At 39.8% G+C, this 12529-nt stretch overlaps 1 protein-coding gene across 4 annotated transcripts in view; it reads left to right on the top strand.

Annotated features, from left to right (window-relative positions):
- arnt2 (aryl-hydrocarbon receptor nuclear translocator 2) overlaps positions 1-12529 on the top strand; it is a 364666-nt gene that overhangs the window by 274254 nt on the left and 77883 nt on the right. For all 4 annotated transcript variants that reach the window (XM_059952585.1, XM_059952584.1, XM_059952587.1 and 1 more), the window contains one exon: positions 9563-9662. In XM_059952585.1, the coding sequence (XP_059808568.1) occupies positions 9563-9662 (100 nt within the window). The remainder of the gene's footprint in view (positions 1-9562; positions 9663-12529) is intronic.

The following is a 12529-nucleotide window of genomic DNA, read 5'->3' as shown; positions in this document are numbered from 1 at the left end:
GTACATACTTCTATCATGTCATTCCTCTGAAAATAAGTCCAGCCTCTCCAATCTATCCGGAATACTGAAGTTCTCCAGTCCAGGTAATATCCTGATGAACCTCCCCTGCACTCTCTCCAGCAGAATTGTAGCATTGTTGTGATATAAACTTATATCATAATTTTCCTACATGTAAATTCTGTGCCTGGGCAATGAAGGCAAACATCCTTTAAATCTTTTAACTAGCATATCTGTCTGTATTTAAGCATGCACTTATTCAAGAACTTCCATTTTAAGCTATGTATTCTGATTTTTCTAAATGTCTGTCCACCTTCCAGATTAATTATGTATTAATCAGTTATTCATAATGTATTAATTTTCTTGAGCCATTTTTTGGATATGGGGTCTTTTTTGGACTGGAAGAATAATTTCCTTGGTGTTAATAAGGTTAAGCTTTAAAAGGTTTCAACAAATTAATTTTTAAATGAAGTGCATAAGATGGTGATAAATTGGGAAAGGGGTAAGTGCAAAGAGATGTGGTGCTTTGTTGCTGAAAGGGAACAGCATGTAGTTAGGAAAACATGACACATTGCAAGGCTGTGCAGCTTTGGTCAGCTTATCTAAGAAATTATTTTCTTTCCACAGAGAGAATGCAACAAAGATTTGCTACACTGATTTCTTGGATGGCAGGTCTGATGCATGGATTAGACCTATATTGCCTCTGCTTTAATACAAGGGGAATGAACTTGGAGCATTGATCAATGCAATGGAAGATGATTTTGTTGTTTTTACAGAGATAAGATACAGGACCGGAAACTCGTCATTGGAATCTTCAGGTGTAGGAGGAATGGATGTAAAAGAGGAGATGACATTGCAGTATTGATTAAGGAATTCATCACTGCAGTAATGAGGGGTAAAACCTTAGAAAGCTTTTCAAAAAAAATGCCACACCAAGGGGAGGATGGGTCGGTCACCTTGGTGTTCAAAATATTCAAAGTACATTTATTATCAAAGCATGTAAAAATGATACAGCCTTGAGAATTGTTTGCTTACGGGAAGCCACAAAACAAGAAACCAAAAAGAACCCAATTAAAAAAAGACCAACACCCAATGCGCAGAAAAAGAAAAAAAACACAAATTTATGTAAACAATAGAAGCATTCCGAACCAAATTGAGTCTGCCGCGAAGCTCACAGACATGAAGCACAACAGCCGGAGCAGTCTTGAGACTCAGCACCACAGAGAGAGCAAGTGAACTAAGCCCGACTCTTGCCTCCAGCCCCAACATCCTGCCTTTCCGGTGTGTAAATTATCCAAACAGCATATCGCGCCTTGCATTAAGACCCGCACTCCGCCTCAGTGAAACTCTCTGGGCCTAGACCATGCCACCCAGTCCAAAGCCTTTCTTGACTTCTTCAAATTTGCTCGGCGCTTAGAGCAGAAACTCTCCTGTCTCGACTCAACGTAGGTAGAAGTATGCTGCAGTCCACATAATAGTCAGCTGCTGATATGGAAGAAGATATGTAGATAAATTGCAGAGATAGGAGTCAGAGATATTAGCTTTGCAAATGGGGTTTAAAGGTTCATTTTATTGCTAAGTTATGCATGTAGCATACAACTCTATTTGTATTTTCTGGATAACCATGGTCACACACAAAAAGAAAAAGAAACAAAACTCGCAGACCCCAGAATCCCTCACCCCTCTCCCACAGAAAAAGCAGTAGCAATAGCAACAAATCTCCATTCTCTCCCCATAGACAAAAAACACCAACAATAACGATCCCCGATCCCCTCACCAGCAGAAAATAAACAGTGACAGTAGCATAAAAAAGCCCTCCCCCTCCCACCTCGCTCTCACAAACAACTACAGAACACCTACCTACACATATTAACTGGAATTGCTTTAGTATGAGAGGTGTAGGAGGTGGAATTTTTAAAGTATACCCAGGCTTTTCAAGCCAGTCTCACTGTAGAAAAAACAGTTCTGGCTTAGTCTGAGGGAATGTAGCTAATCAAATGGTTGAAGTGTTAGTGGGAGAGCATTTTGGAGGTAGTGATCATAACTCTTAAGTTTCATTATAGTTATGAAAAGACTTAAGGGTGGTCCAAAAGTTAAGGTCCTAAACTGGAGGGAAAGCGGATTTCGTAAGGTGGGGCATGACTGCAAGAAGTGACTTTCAGGTAGATCTAATTCTGAAAGCGAGAGCCATTCGAAAGTAAAATAATGCGAGTATGTATATCCCCATAAGGGTGGAAGGTACAAAACAGCAAATCCAAGTGAAATCAAGGGCTGTATAAAGAAAAGAAAGGCAGCATTTGACACATGTCGAGAACTGAAAATAATTGAGGCCCTTCAGGAGTATAGAATTTGTCTAGGGTAATTAAAGAAGAAATTCAGAGGACAAAGGAAAGGTTTGTAAAGTCACTGACCGATGAGATTAAGGACATTTTCAAAATATTTTATGAGTATTCTTAAGGAAGAAGGTCATTAGGGAAAGTGTAGGATCTACCAGGGACTCAAGTGGCAGTATTTGCGTGGAGCTAGAAAAGGTAGATGTGAATTCAAGGAGAGAAAGGATGAAATTCATTATTATTCAGAAAATGAAGATAACAGACATTGTTGCAAGCATTATATTGAATAAATACTCAGGCCCTAATGGGAGTACCCAAGGTTTCTAAGGGAGAAGATCTTTCGGACACTGACAAAGATTTTTAAGTCTTTGCTGGCCACAGGTTAGGTATCATATGACTGGAGCACAGCAAATGTTCGACCCTTATTCAAGAATAGCAACAGGATAAGCCATGAAATTACATGCCTGTGAGACTAACATCAGTGGCAGGAACATTATTGGAACAAAATTTTAGGGGCAGGATTAACCTGCACTTGGAGAGACAGCAATTAATCAATCCTGATGAAGGGTCTCACCCCATAATGTTGATATCCCTTTGCCTCCACAGCTGCTCTTGATTCCCTTTCAGCAACAAAGCACCATGTCTCTTTGCCTCCACAGATGCAGCCTGACTCACCAAGTTCCTCCAGCAGTCTGCTGTCTCTTTGTACTTCCAAGCATTAATCAAAGGGAGCCAGCATGACTTAGTTAATGAAGATCCTGTCTGACCAATTTCATTGACTTTTTCAGAGCTAACTAAATGTATTGATGAGTATAGTCTGCATATCCTGGAGTAAACCCTTCGACAAGGCCCAAAAATTTAGAGCCCAAGGGAACCATCTCAATTTGTCAAATAGGATCCAAAAATAGCTTGGTAATTGAAAGCAAAATTTGTTTTCATGATTGGAAGCCTGTGACCGCTATTAGACCACAGGGATCAGTGCTCGCTCTCACAGTGCTTGTTATATGTAAACCATTTAGGTTTGAACGTAAGAGGTCTGGTTAGAAATTCTGTAGGTGAAATGAAAAACAGTGGTGCTGTTGATAGTGAGGAGGTTAGTCATAGGTACAGGTGATATTGATAGTTGGTAAAATGGACTGAGAATGGTAGAATAAATGGATCTTTTTTTCAGACTGGAAAAATGTAACTATTTAAAGTTCTCCAAGGATCAGTTCTTGAAGCACAGTTATTTACAACTTATATAAATGATCTTACAGGGGGAAAGGGTAAGGTTTCTAAGTTTGCCAGTGACACTGACATAAATGGGTGGGGCATATTGTGTTGAGGATATTTGGATGCTGCAACAGGATATAGGTAGTAAATGATTGAGGGAAAAGATTTAGCAAATGGACTTTTAGTGTCAGAAAATCCAAGGTTATGGATTTTGTTAAGAGATATCGAACAGCAGACCATTATGAATATGGAGAAAAATTTCAAATGACTGAAGTACAACAGAGTTCTGCATGAATTAGAAAATGTTAGCAGGCAAGTGCAGCTAACAATTTAGGAAGGCAAAAGGAATGTTGGCCTTTAATGTAAGGGAGTTGGAGGTAGAAATGGAGAAGGATTGTTAGAATTGTACAGGGGTCTAGTGAAGCCACATATAGACTGTTGTGCTCAGCTGTGGTCCCCTTATTTAAGAAAAAATATACATGTCTTGGAGGCAGACCAAGAGATTTACTAAACTAATTCCTGAGATGAGAAGGTTGTCCTTTCAGAAGTGTCTAAAATATTGGATCATCATTCTTTGGCTAGTTCACCTACCAGTGCGACTTTTGTAATGATTTACAGAAGATTTGAGTTACAAGTGGTTCTTGAAACTTTTATGCAACCCAGTAAGTCAGTGTGTAAAAGGAACAGTTCTACTGCTCAGAGGCTATTTCTGTGGTCCACCACCAGTCAAATCCCAATGGTGCTGGACTTGAGTTTCAACCTGTATCTAAAGAGAGGCAGGGTCAATTTTTGCAAGATAAGGGAATCGTTGTTGCGAACTGACACAGGAGAGGAGCTGAAGCTTGGGGCAGATCAGCCATAACCATATTGAGTGCTAGGGCAAATTTGAGTGGCCAAATGGCCAACTCCTATTTTCTTGTGTTTCCTGTATCTGCATGGGTATCCTCCAGGTTGTGTGGTTTCCTCCCAATGTCCCAAGATATGTATCTTGTTAGGTTAGCTGCCCTCTGTAAATTGTCCCGAATGTGTAAGTGAATGATAAAAATTATTGAAAATAAGGAGCATAGGTTGCTAGAAAAATTAGTAGGTTGGATTTGGTAGTCCAGCATCTCAGTGACACATCCTTGTAAAATTAATGGACACCTTAATATCCTTTGATTCATGACCAAAGAACCAAAATGCTGTGGACATCAATGCAAAATCCCAACCTTTCAGATGAAGGAGTCAGATCCGGCCTTGGAGAATGGGGATTTCATCAAGTACTGACAGACAATCAGTGCTGTTTGGAAGAAACATTTTGAAGACTTTCTGGGCTACAATCCCCAACCCCCTCATTGGGTTCCTGTATCTTTTATGCAATAGTCAGGCTGAGTGCAAGTTTGTAAGAGTAATGGGAATGTAGTTCAGGTATTTGGCCTTTTTAATAAATGATTGAGTTTCCTTGTAAAAGTTGGTTCAGAAGATATCACACAGGTCAAAGGAGCAGCATCAATAATACATTTATCTGCGGATCAATGCCACCAGTCACAGCTTTATGGGAGAGTGGCAAAGTGAAAGCCGCTGTTGGAAAAAAAAACTCACATGAAATCTCAGCTAGAGTTTGCCAGAAGGCACGTGGGTGACTCTGAAGTCAGCTGGAAGAAAGTTCTATCGTCTGATGAAACCAAAACTGAGCTATTTGGCCATCAGATTAAACGCCATGTTTGGTGTGAGCCAAACACTGCACATCATCAAAAACACACCATCCCTACTGTGAAGTATGGTGGTGGCTGCATCATGCTGTGGGGATGCTTCAGTGCAGCAGGCCCTGGAAGGCTTGTGAAGGTAGAGGGTAAAATGAATGCAGCAAAATACAGGGAAATCCTAGAGGAAAACCTGATGGAGTCTGCAAGAGAACTGTGACTTGGGAGAAGATTTGTTTTCCAGTAAGACAAAAACCCAAAGCATAAAGCCAAAGCTACACAGGAATGGCTTAAAAACAACAAAGTTAATGTCCTGAAGTGGTCAAGTTGGAGTCCAGACCTCAATTCAACTGAGATTTTGTGGCTGGACTTGAAAAGGGCTGTTCACTCACAATCCCCATGCAATCTGACAGAGCTTGAGCGATTTTGTAAAGAAGAATGGGGAAAAATTGCAGTGTCAAGATGTGCAAAGCTTAAAGAGACCTATCCACACAGACTCAAAGCTGTAATTGCTGCCAAAGGTGCATGTACTAAACACTGACTTGAAGGGGTGAGTAATTATGCAACTAATTATTTTGTGCTTAATAATTGTAATAAATTTAGACCAATTTGTAGAAATTCATTTTCACTTTGACACAGAAGAGGTTTTTCTGTTGATTCGTATCAAAAAAGCCAAATTAAATCCACTGTGATTCAATGTTGTAAAACAATAAAACATAAAAAACTCCAAGGGGCATGAATACCTTTTATAGGCACTGTATATCTAAATATTACTCACGCAAGTAATGTTTAATTTTGAAACAAGCTATAGGTTCAGACTTGCCACAAGTTTAAAAGTGCAGTAGATCTCCTTGCAGGTCTGTTCTTTCAGCTTCAGAATAATAAGTTTCGATTTTGAACTAGTCTAAATTGTTGTGATAAACTCTTCTTCGGAGACATCTTGCTGTCTACTGTTTGCACAGATACCAAACTTATTGTAAGCTCTATTGTTGTAGCTCCTGCTGTTGAGGAATGTTCTGATGATTGACAGTACATGTACTTGACAGCTCTTTGAGATCTCAGTCCATACCTGACCAATGCACAGAATTGTGCACAGTATATGTCCCTATCTCAGTACATTTTGTAAATGCTCTCAGTCTTAACACAGCTGGTAGTACGACACATGAGCCCATGTTAACTACCCTTAATATCATGACAGCAACACACACAAAATGCCGGTAGAACATAGCAGGCCAGGAAGAAATACAGTCGGCGTTTTGGGCCAAGACCCTTCGTCAGGACTAACTGAAAGAAAAGACATCATGATAATTACTTTTGGCAGATGGAAAATAGTCTTGGCTCTTCATCTGAACATCTCCTGAACTCATCTTCTGAGAGTTGTTCATAAGCTTGATGTCCAACCAGTTATTTCCAAACACTGTCACCAGAAATTCATTACTCTCGTGTGTTTGGGTACATATAGTTATTTGAGCGTTGATGAGGTAATCGTGGTGATCTATTCACTGTTGTATTTACCTTCAACTTATTGTGTCTATCTTTTTCATATTGAGACAAATGAATGGCCTTTTGTTGTGCTCTTGATGCTCCCATTGGTGATTTTGGGCCAGATTTATTTGGTGTTGATTACTGAAGCTAATGTGCTTCCAAAGAGGAATTCATAGGATTCCTGGACCCTGCCTATAATGTCAAAATCTTCCTTTTTGTGTTATGGAATAATATTGTTCATTTTCATCAAACTGCAAGATAAAAAGATATAGGCTTTTTTCCTAACTATCAGGTGGCTAATGACTACCTCTACGTCATAGTCGTAAGCATCAGACACTCACCTTAATGGTATTAAAATGGATAAGGAGAACCTTAATGCCTGATTGTATTTCATATTAATTATATGCACATTTTGCTGTATGTGCCAGGTCCACAGGACATCTTGTTTCAATAGATACTGAAGGGTCAACAGTACTGTTGCCAAACTCTTTCCAAAGTTTAATAGTATACTGTTTCCAAGAAAGAACCAAGTTCAGGTACATTTGCAGGCTTCAGAGCATTTATGATGGCTTATACATTTTTTAAGCCTCAAACCATATGCATCTGCTCATAAGCCAAGACAACCACTTCACGTTATGTATTTCTGTTTAGTTTAATATTATGTCTGTGTAATTGCTTCATTGCTTCTGTTAGAATTTATTCTTCTTCAGCAGAAGATAATGAGAAGAAAATACTATTGTACATCTGATGGCCTCAGACAGCATGTTAGGAGTGTCTTCCTACTTTCCAATAAGGTGAATCTGCTACCTTCTTGTTACCTATATTTTCCCTATTCAATTTCAGTTGCTCTAGCCAGTATCCAGTCTTTCACTGTGACCCTGGTCTACTTTGCCACTACATTAGGTAGTAACACATATTGGCCATTATATTATACTTCGATCTTTATCTCAACATGAATTGTGACTCTGCTTTACTGTTGTACCTGTAACATCTCTTGCAAATGGATTGCTGATAACCTCACCGACTTCCCTGGTTATGGTAACATCACCCGGTCCTGCTTCTGCTGCCATGCACAGCTTTGGCCAACAGTTTGTCGCTCACTACATGATGCCACTCACGTCATCAAATGTTTAATCAGTTCAAATCAATTCATTTTTTAATTTAAGTCTGTAATCCCTCAGCTGCTCCCTTGCTACCAAGCAGCCCCCACCACCCCTTTTATCTTTATTGCTCCTTTAGAAACTCCTACTGCCCCCAGTAGGTTTATATTGCCCACTTTGAGAATCACTGGTGTAGAAGCTGCTGTGCCTTCTTAACTAATGAGGATGTGCTGTGGGTCCAGGTTAGATCATAGGTTATGCGCACACCAAGGAATTTTGTGCTCTTCATTCTCTCCATGGCAGAGCCATTGATATGCAATGAAGAATGGTTGACCTGCGCCTTTCTGAAGTCATTTGTTTTCCACTTTGAGACTCAGGTTGTTGCCTCACATTTGACAAGCCTCTCTACCTCCTCTGTGTATGGTGATTCATCATTGTTGCTGATGAGGCCAACCACTCTAGTATCATCAGTGAACTTGATGTGGTTTGAGTTGAATCTTACAATTCATTCATGAGTCAGCAGCGGGCTGATCACACAGCCCTGGAGGCATCAGTGCTCAGCGTGATGAAGATTGAGATATTGCTCCCAACTTGGACTGAAGTCCAAAATCCAGTTACAGAGAGGAGTGTTGAGACAGTTTACCTACCATCTTCTGAGGGATGATTGTGTTAAATGCTAAGCTGGTCAATGGCCAACAACCTGGTGTTTGAGGCATCATTTCTAGATGGGGACAGGACGGAGTGGAGGGCCAAGGCTACAGCATCATCAGTTCACCCACTGATTTGAGCAGTAGGTAAGCTGGGAAGGGTTCAACATATCTGGAAGGTGGGAATTTATACTATTCATTAGTATAACACCACGATTTTTTGGTCAGTGTCACAGTATCATTGTTTAGGCTAGTTACAGTCACTCCCTTGGGACTGGAATGTTGGTGGCTGTCTGGAAGCCTTCAGGGACAGTGGACTGTTACAGAATAACAATTAAAACAAGTATATTCAAACATGAAAATCTAATAACTTGAAGGGCTTTCTGGGCCCTAAAGCATGCAAGACCTCTTCTGTGGTCTTTACCTCAAAGTTTTGCCAAGCTGCTTCTGACAATTGAAGTTCTTGTTTCTGTCATTGGCTTGATAATTTAACAGTGAATGTTCCCAGATAGAGCTGTGGCTTCAAGCAGTGGAGTAGGCAGTGATCACAACCCCTTTGGGGCATTAGAGCAAGTAAATTCAGCTGGTAGACAGGATTCTTCAGATTTATCTCCCATTGTCCTGCGTGGAGGAAAACAATACAACTGGTGCAGCTTAAATGTTAAAATCATTGTTGAGTCTGTGATTTTAAGCAACGTTCCCACTGAATCAGAATTTTAGACAAATGTCTGGATGTGGTCCCTTATTGTTCATGAGCACTCTAATGTCTATTCTTATACTTTAGCAGATCTTCTACACAAATAAAACATAAAATTGTTGAATATTCAGTACTTTGCAGTATGCTTGCTTTTCTATTTTAAATTGTGAGTGAGCCTTTTAGCTTTGTGGTGAAACACAGATTTCTCAGAGCTACCATTTGACAAAATTATGCCATGTATTATGTTAATTACACCATCCATTTGCAGGCTGTGAAGAGATGGCAGGGAATGAGACTAATTGATTTGTTCTTGCACGGATCTGGTATGGAATGATTGAACTAAATGACCTTCCAAGCAGTAAGCTTCCTGTGATCCAGTGCTTGTTCTAAATGATGTTTTTTAACATAGGTGAAAAGAAGACAATGTCATCACCGTCAGCTGCTGGAAGCCAGCAGATCTACTCACAAGGAAATTCATTCCAGACAGGACGTGCAGGACAAACATTCAGGTATATTTCTTATGTGCTGTTGTTTAAAGTAGTTTAACCTGACATAATGTGAGCATGGCACCTGCATGTAGTATAATAATTCTTCGATAATTGTTCATCCTTTACTTAAAAGCATTAATTTGTGATCTTACAGGCAGTACGTTCATTCTTCCTTTAAGAACTTCTGATCAAATATGGTCTGGTGACATTCTCCTTTCCATTCTACAAGTAGCACTATTATTCATAAAATTATGGTAGAATTTCTAGTTGCACATTTATGCATGTTTGTATAATAACAAAGTTACCTTAGCTTCTTCCAACTTCCTGTAACAAAGTGGTATGTTGATCCACCTTGACATGCTCTGTTCTCTCTGATTTGAATATACATTACCTTGTAAGATACCCGGCTGGTAGACAGATGTTTACTAATGAAGGTCCTGATGAAGGGTTTTGGCACAAAACGTTGACTGTACACTTTTCCATAGATGCTGCCTGGCCTGCTGAGTTCCTCCAGCATTTTGTGTGTGTTTCAGGAACCAGCTGCCATATTGGAATCCAGGAGCATTCTTTATTCTCCTCAGTGGACCAGATAGTAAGGTTGAATGCTTAGCACTTTGTCTTGATGTCCTATGTATCTGGTGTTGGTGTTCGGCAAAATGGTCTGAATTTGTCAACTGCACCCTGCAACAATACAGAACAAAATGAGGCTTGTTATTAAAGACAGGAAGTAATAGCCTAAGGCAGTCCAGTTTCTAGTAAGGTTTGAGTACTACATATGTTCTGGTCAACCACGAGGAAATCTGCAGATGCTGGAAATTCAAACAACACACACAAAACGCTGGTGGAACACAGCAAGCCAGGCAGCATCTATAGGGAGAAGCGCTGTTGACGTTTTGGGACAAGACCCTTCGTCAGGACTAACCAAAAGGAAAGATAGTAAGGATGTTCTGGTCACCTTGTTACTGGAATGATGTGTTACTGCACTGGAGAGGATATAGAAAAGATTTTCAACAAATACCTGTGAGGCAACTGTGGGTAGGCTGGGATTATTTCCTTTTGAAATTCCAGATAGAGTAAAGTGAAAGGCCCTATTTCCCTTAACAGAGGGTTTGAACAAAATATAGAGTAGATTTTAAATAATTGGTAGAAGGAAAGACAGGAGATGAGGAAAAAGTCCTTTCACCAAGAGGGTACATTGGTGTCTGGAACTCAATAACTTTCAGGGGTGGTGAAAGCAGAAACCTTTAAAAGATTCTGCTTGATTTTTATAAATGATTTAGATAAAGAGATGGAAGGTTGCACAAAGGTTTGAGTATGAGAATGGTGTAGAAGGTTGTTGTAGGTTACAACAGGATATCGATAGGATGCAGAGCTGGGCTGAGAAGTAGCAGATGGAGTTCAACCTGGAGAAATGTGAAGCAATTCACTTTGTAAGGTTGAATTTGATAGCAGAATACGGGGTTAGGGGCAGGATTCTTAGCAGTGTGGAAGAACAGAGGGATCTTGGGGTCCACCTCCATAGATCCATCAAAGTTGCCATGCAATTCGATAGGGTTATTAAGAAGGCATAGGGTGTGTTTGCCTTCATTACTTGGGAATTGAGTTCAAGAACCACACAGTAAAGTTGCAGCTTTGTGATGGAAATTCTGAGGTTTATGGATGGACGGTAGTTCATATTGACCTCTTTCAGTTCTATTTTTTTTAATGTTCTTACCCGTTCTCTCTTGTTGCCAATTGGCAGGCTGGGAGTTTGGGTGATCTGTTAGGTTTTGTGCGAGGGAGGGGTGGGGGTGTTTGGGATTTGTGAGTTTTTGTTTCTTTTCTTCTCATGCATTGGGATTGATGTATTTCTTTCAACTGACTATGGTTTTCTGTATTTTATGGCTATCTGGAGAAGACAAATCTCAGAGCTGTAATCGGTATACATACTTTGATAGTAAAATGATCCTTGAATATTTGATAAGAGGATTAGACCAAGTGGCTAGTGAAACCTTTTTCAAGGGCAGAAATGGTTAATACTAGGGGCATAATTTTAAGGTGATTGGAGGAATGTACAAGGGAATGTCAGAGGTAGTTTTTTTTTACACAGAGAGTGATGGGTGTGTGGAACACCCTGCCAGGGGTGATAATAGAGACAGATACATTAAGAACATTTAGGAAAATGTCAGATAGACACATGGATGAAAGAAGAATGGATGGCTACGTGGAAGGGAAGGGTTACATTGATCTTAAGAATATTTCAAGAGGTTAGAACACATTGTGTACTGCCGTTGTCTATATTCTACATGTACTTAAAGATTTACAGAGGTATGAACTCACTGCCGGTCGGGATTAGTTTGAGTGGCATTTATTCTCAATATGAATGAACACAATAGGCAGAAAGGCCTCTGCCTGCGTTGACACATTTTTATTTGTCTGAACGTAGGAATGGCAGTCAAATTGCTTGCTCACTTGCATGGGTTTTGTTCATTTTTACCTTTCCTGCCAGGGCTGATTTGAAATATTCTGCAAGGAAGTGTTGCAACTTGATAAGGAAGATGTAACTTCTGGGTATAAAGGCATTTATTTGGTCACTGTTCATTGTTACCTGTAATCTGATATAAATTAAAGTGCACCTGACAAATTCAACTGGCTCTGAAACAGACTGCCTATAACTTGAACCTAGGTAAAAAAAGAAGTCACAGGTTTCTGTGCATTCCTTCAGGTATTATCAATAGCCAGTGATGGTTGTCATTAACAACTCCTATTTCAGGTCATACTGTCTTAGTACCTGCACGTACTGAAAACATCACTTCTTTTACCAATGACGATAATAACAAGTTACTGTTAAATATGAAATTTATTTACAAGATAGTACAACTTTACACTTGAACTGTGAAAGACCAACT

The sequence above is a fragment of the Hypanus sabinus genome, chromosome 28 (assembly GCF_030144855.1).
Source record: "Hypanus sabinus isolate sHypSab1 chromosome 28, sHypSab1.hap1, whole genome shotgun sequence".
Classification (NCBI taxonomy): Eukaryota; Metazoa; Chordata; class Chondrichthyes; order Myliobatiformes; family Dasyatidae; genus Hypanus; species Hypanus sabinus.
Note: the sequence above shows the minus strand (reverse complement) of the source record. Positions and strands in the feature narration are given on the sequence as shown.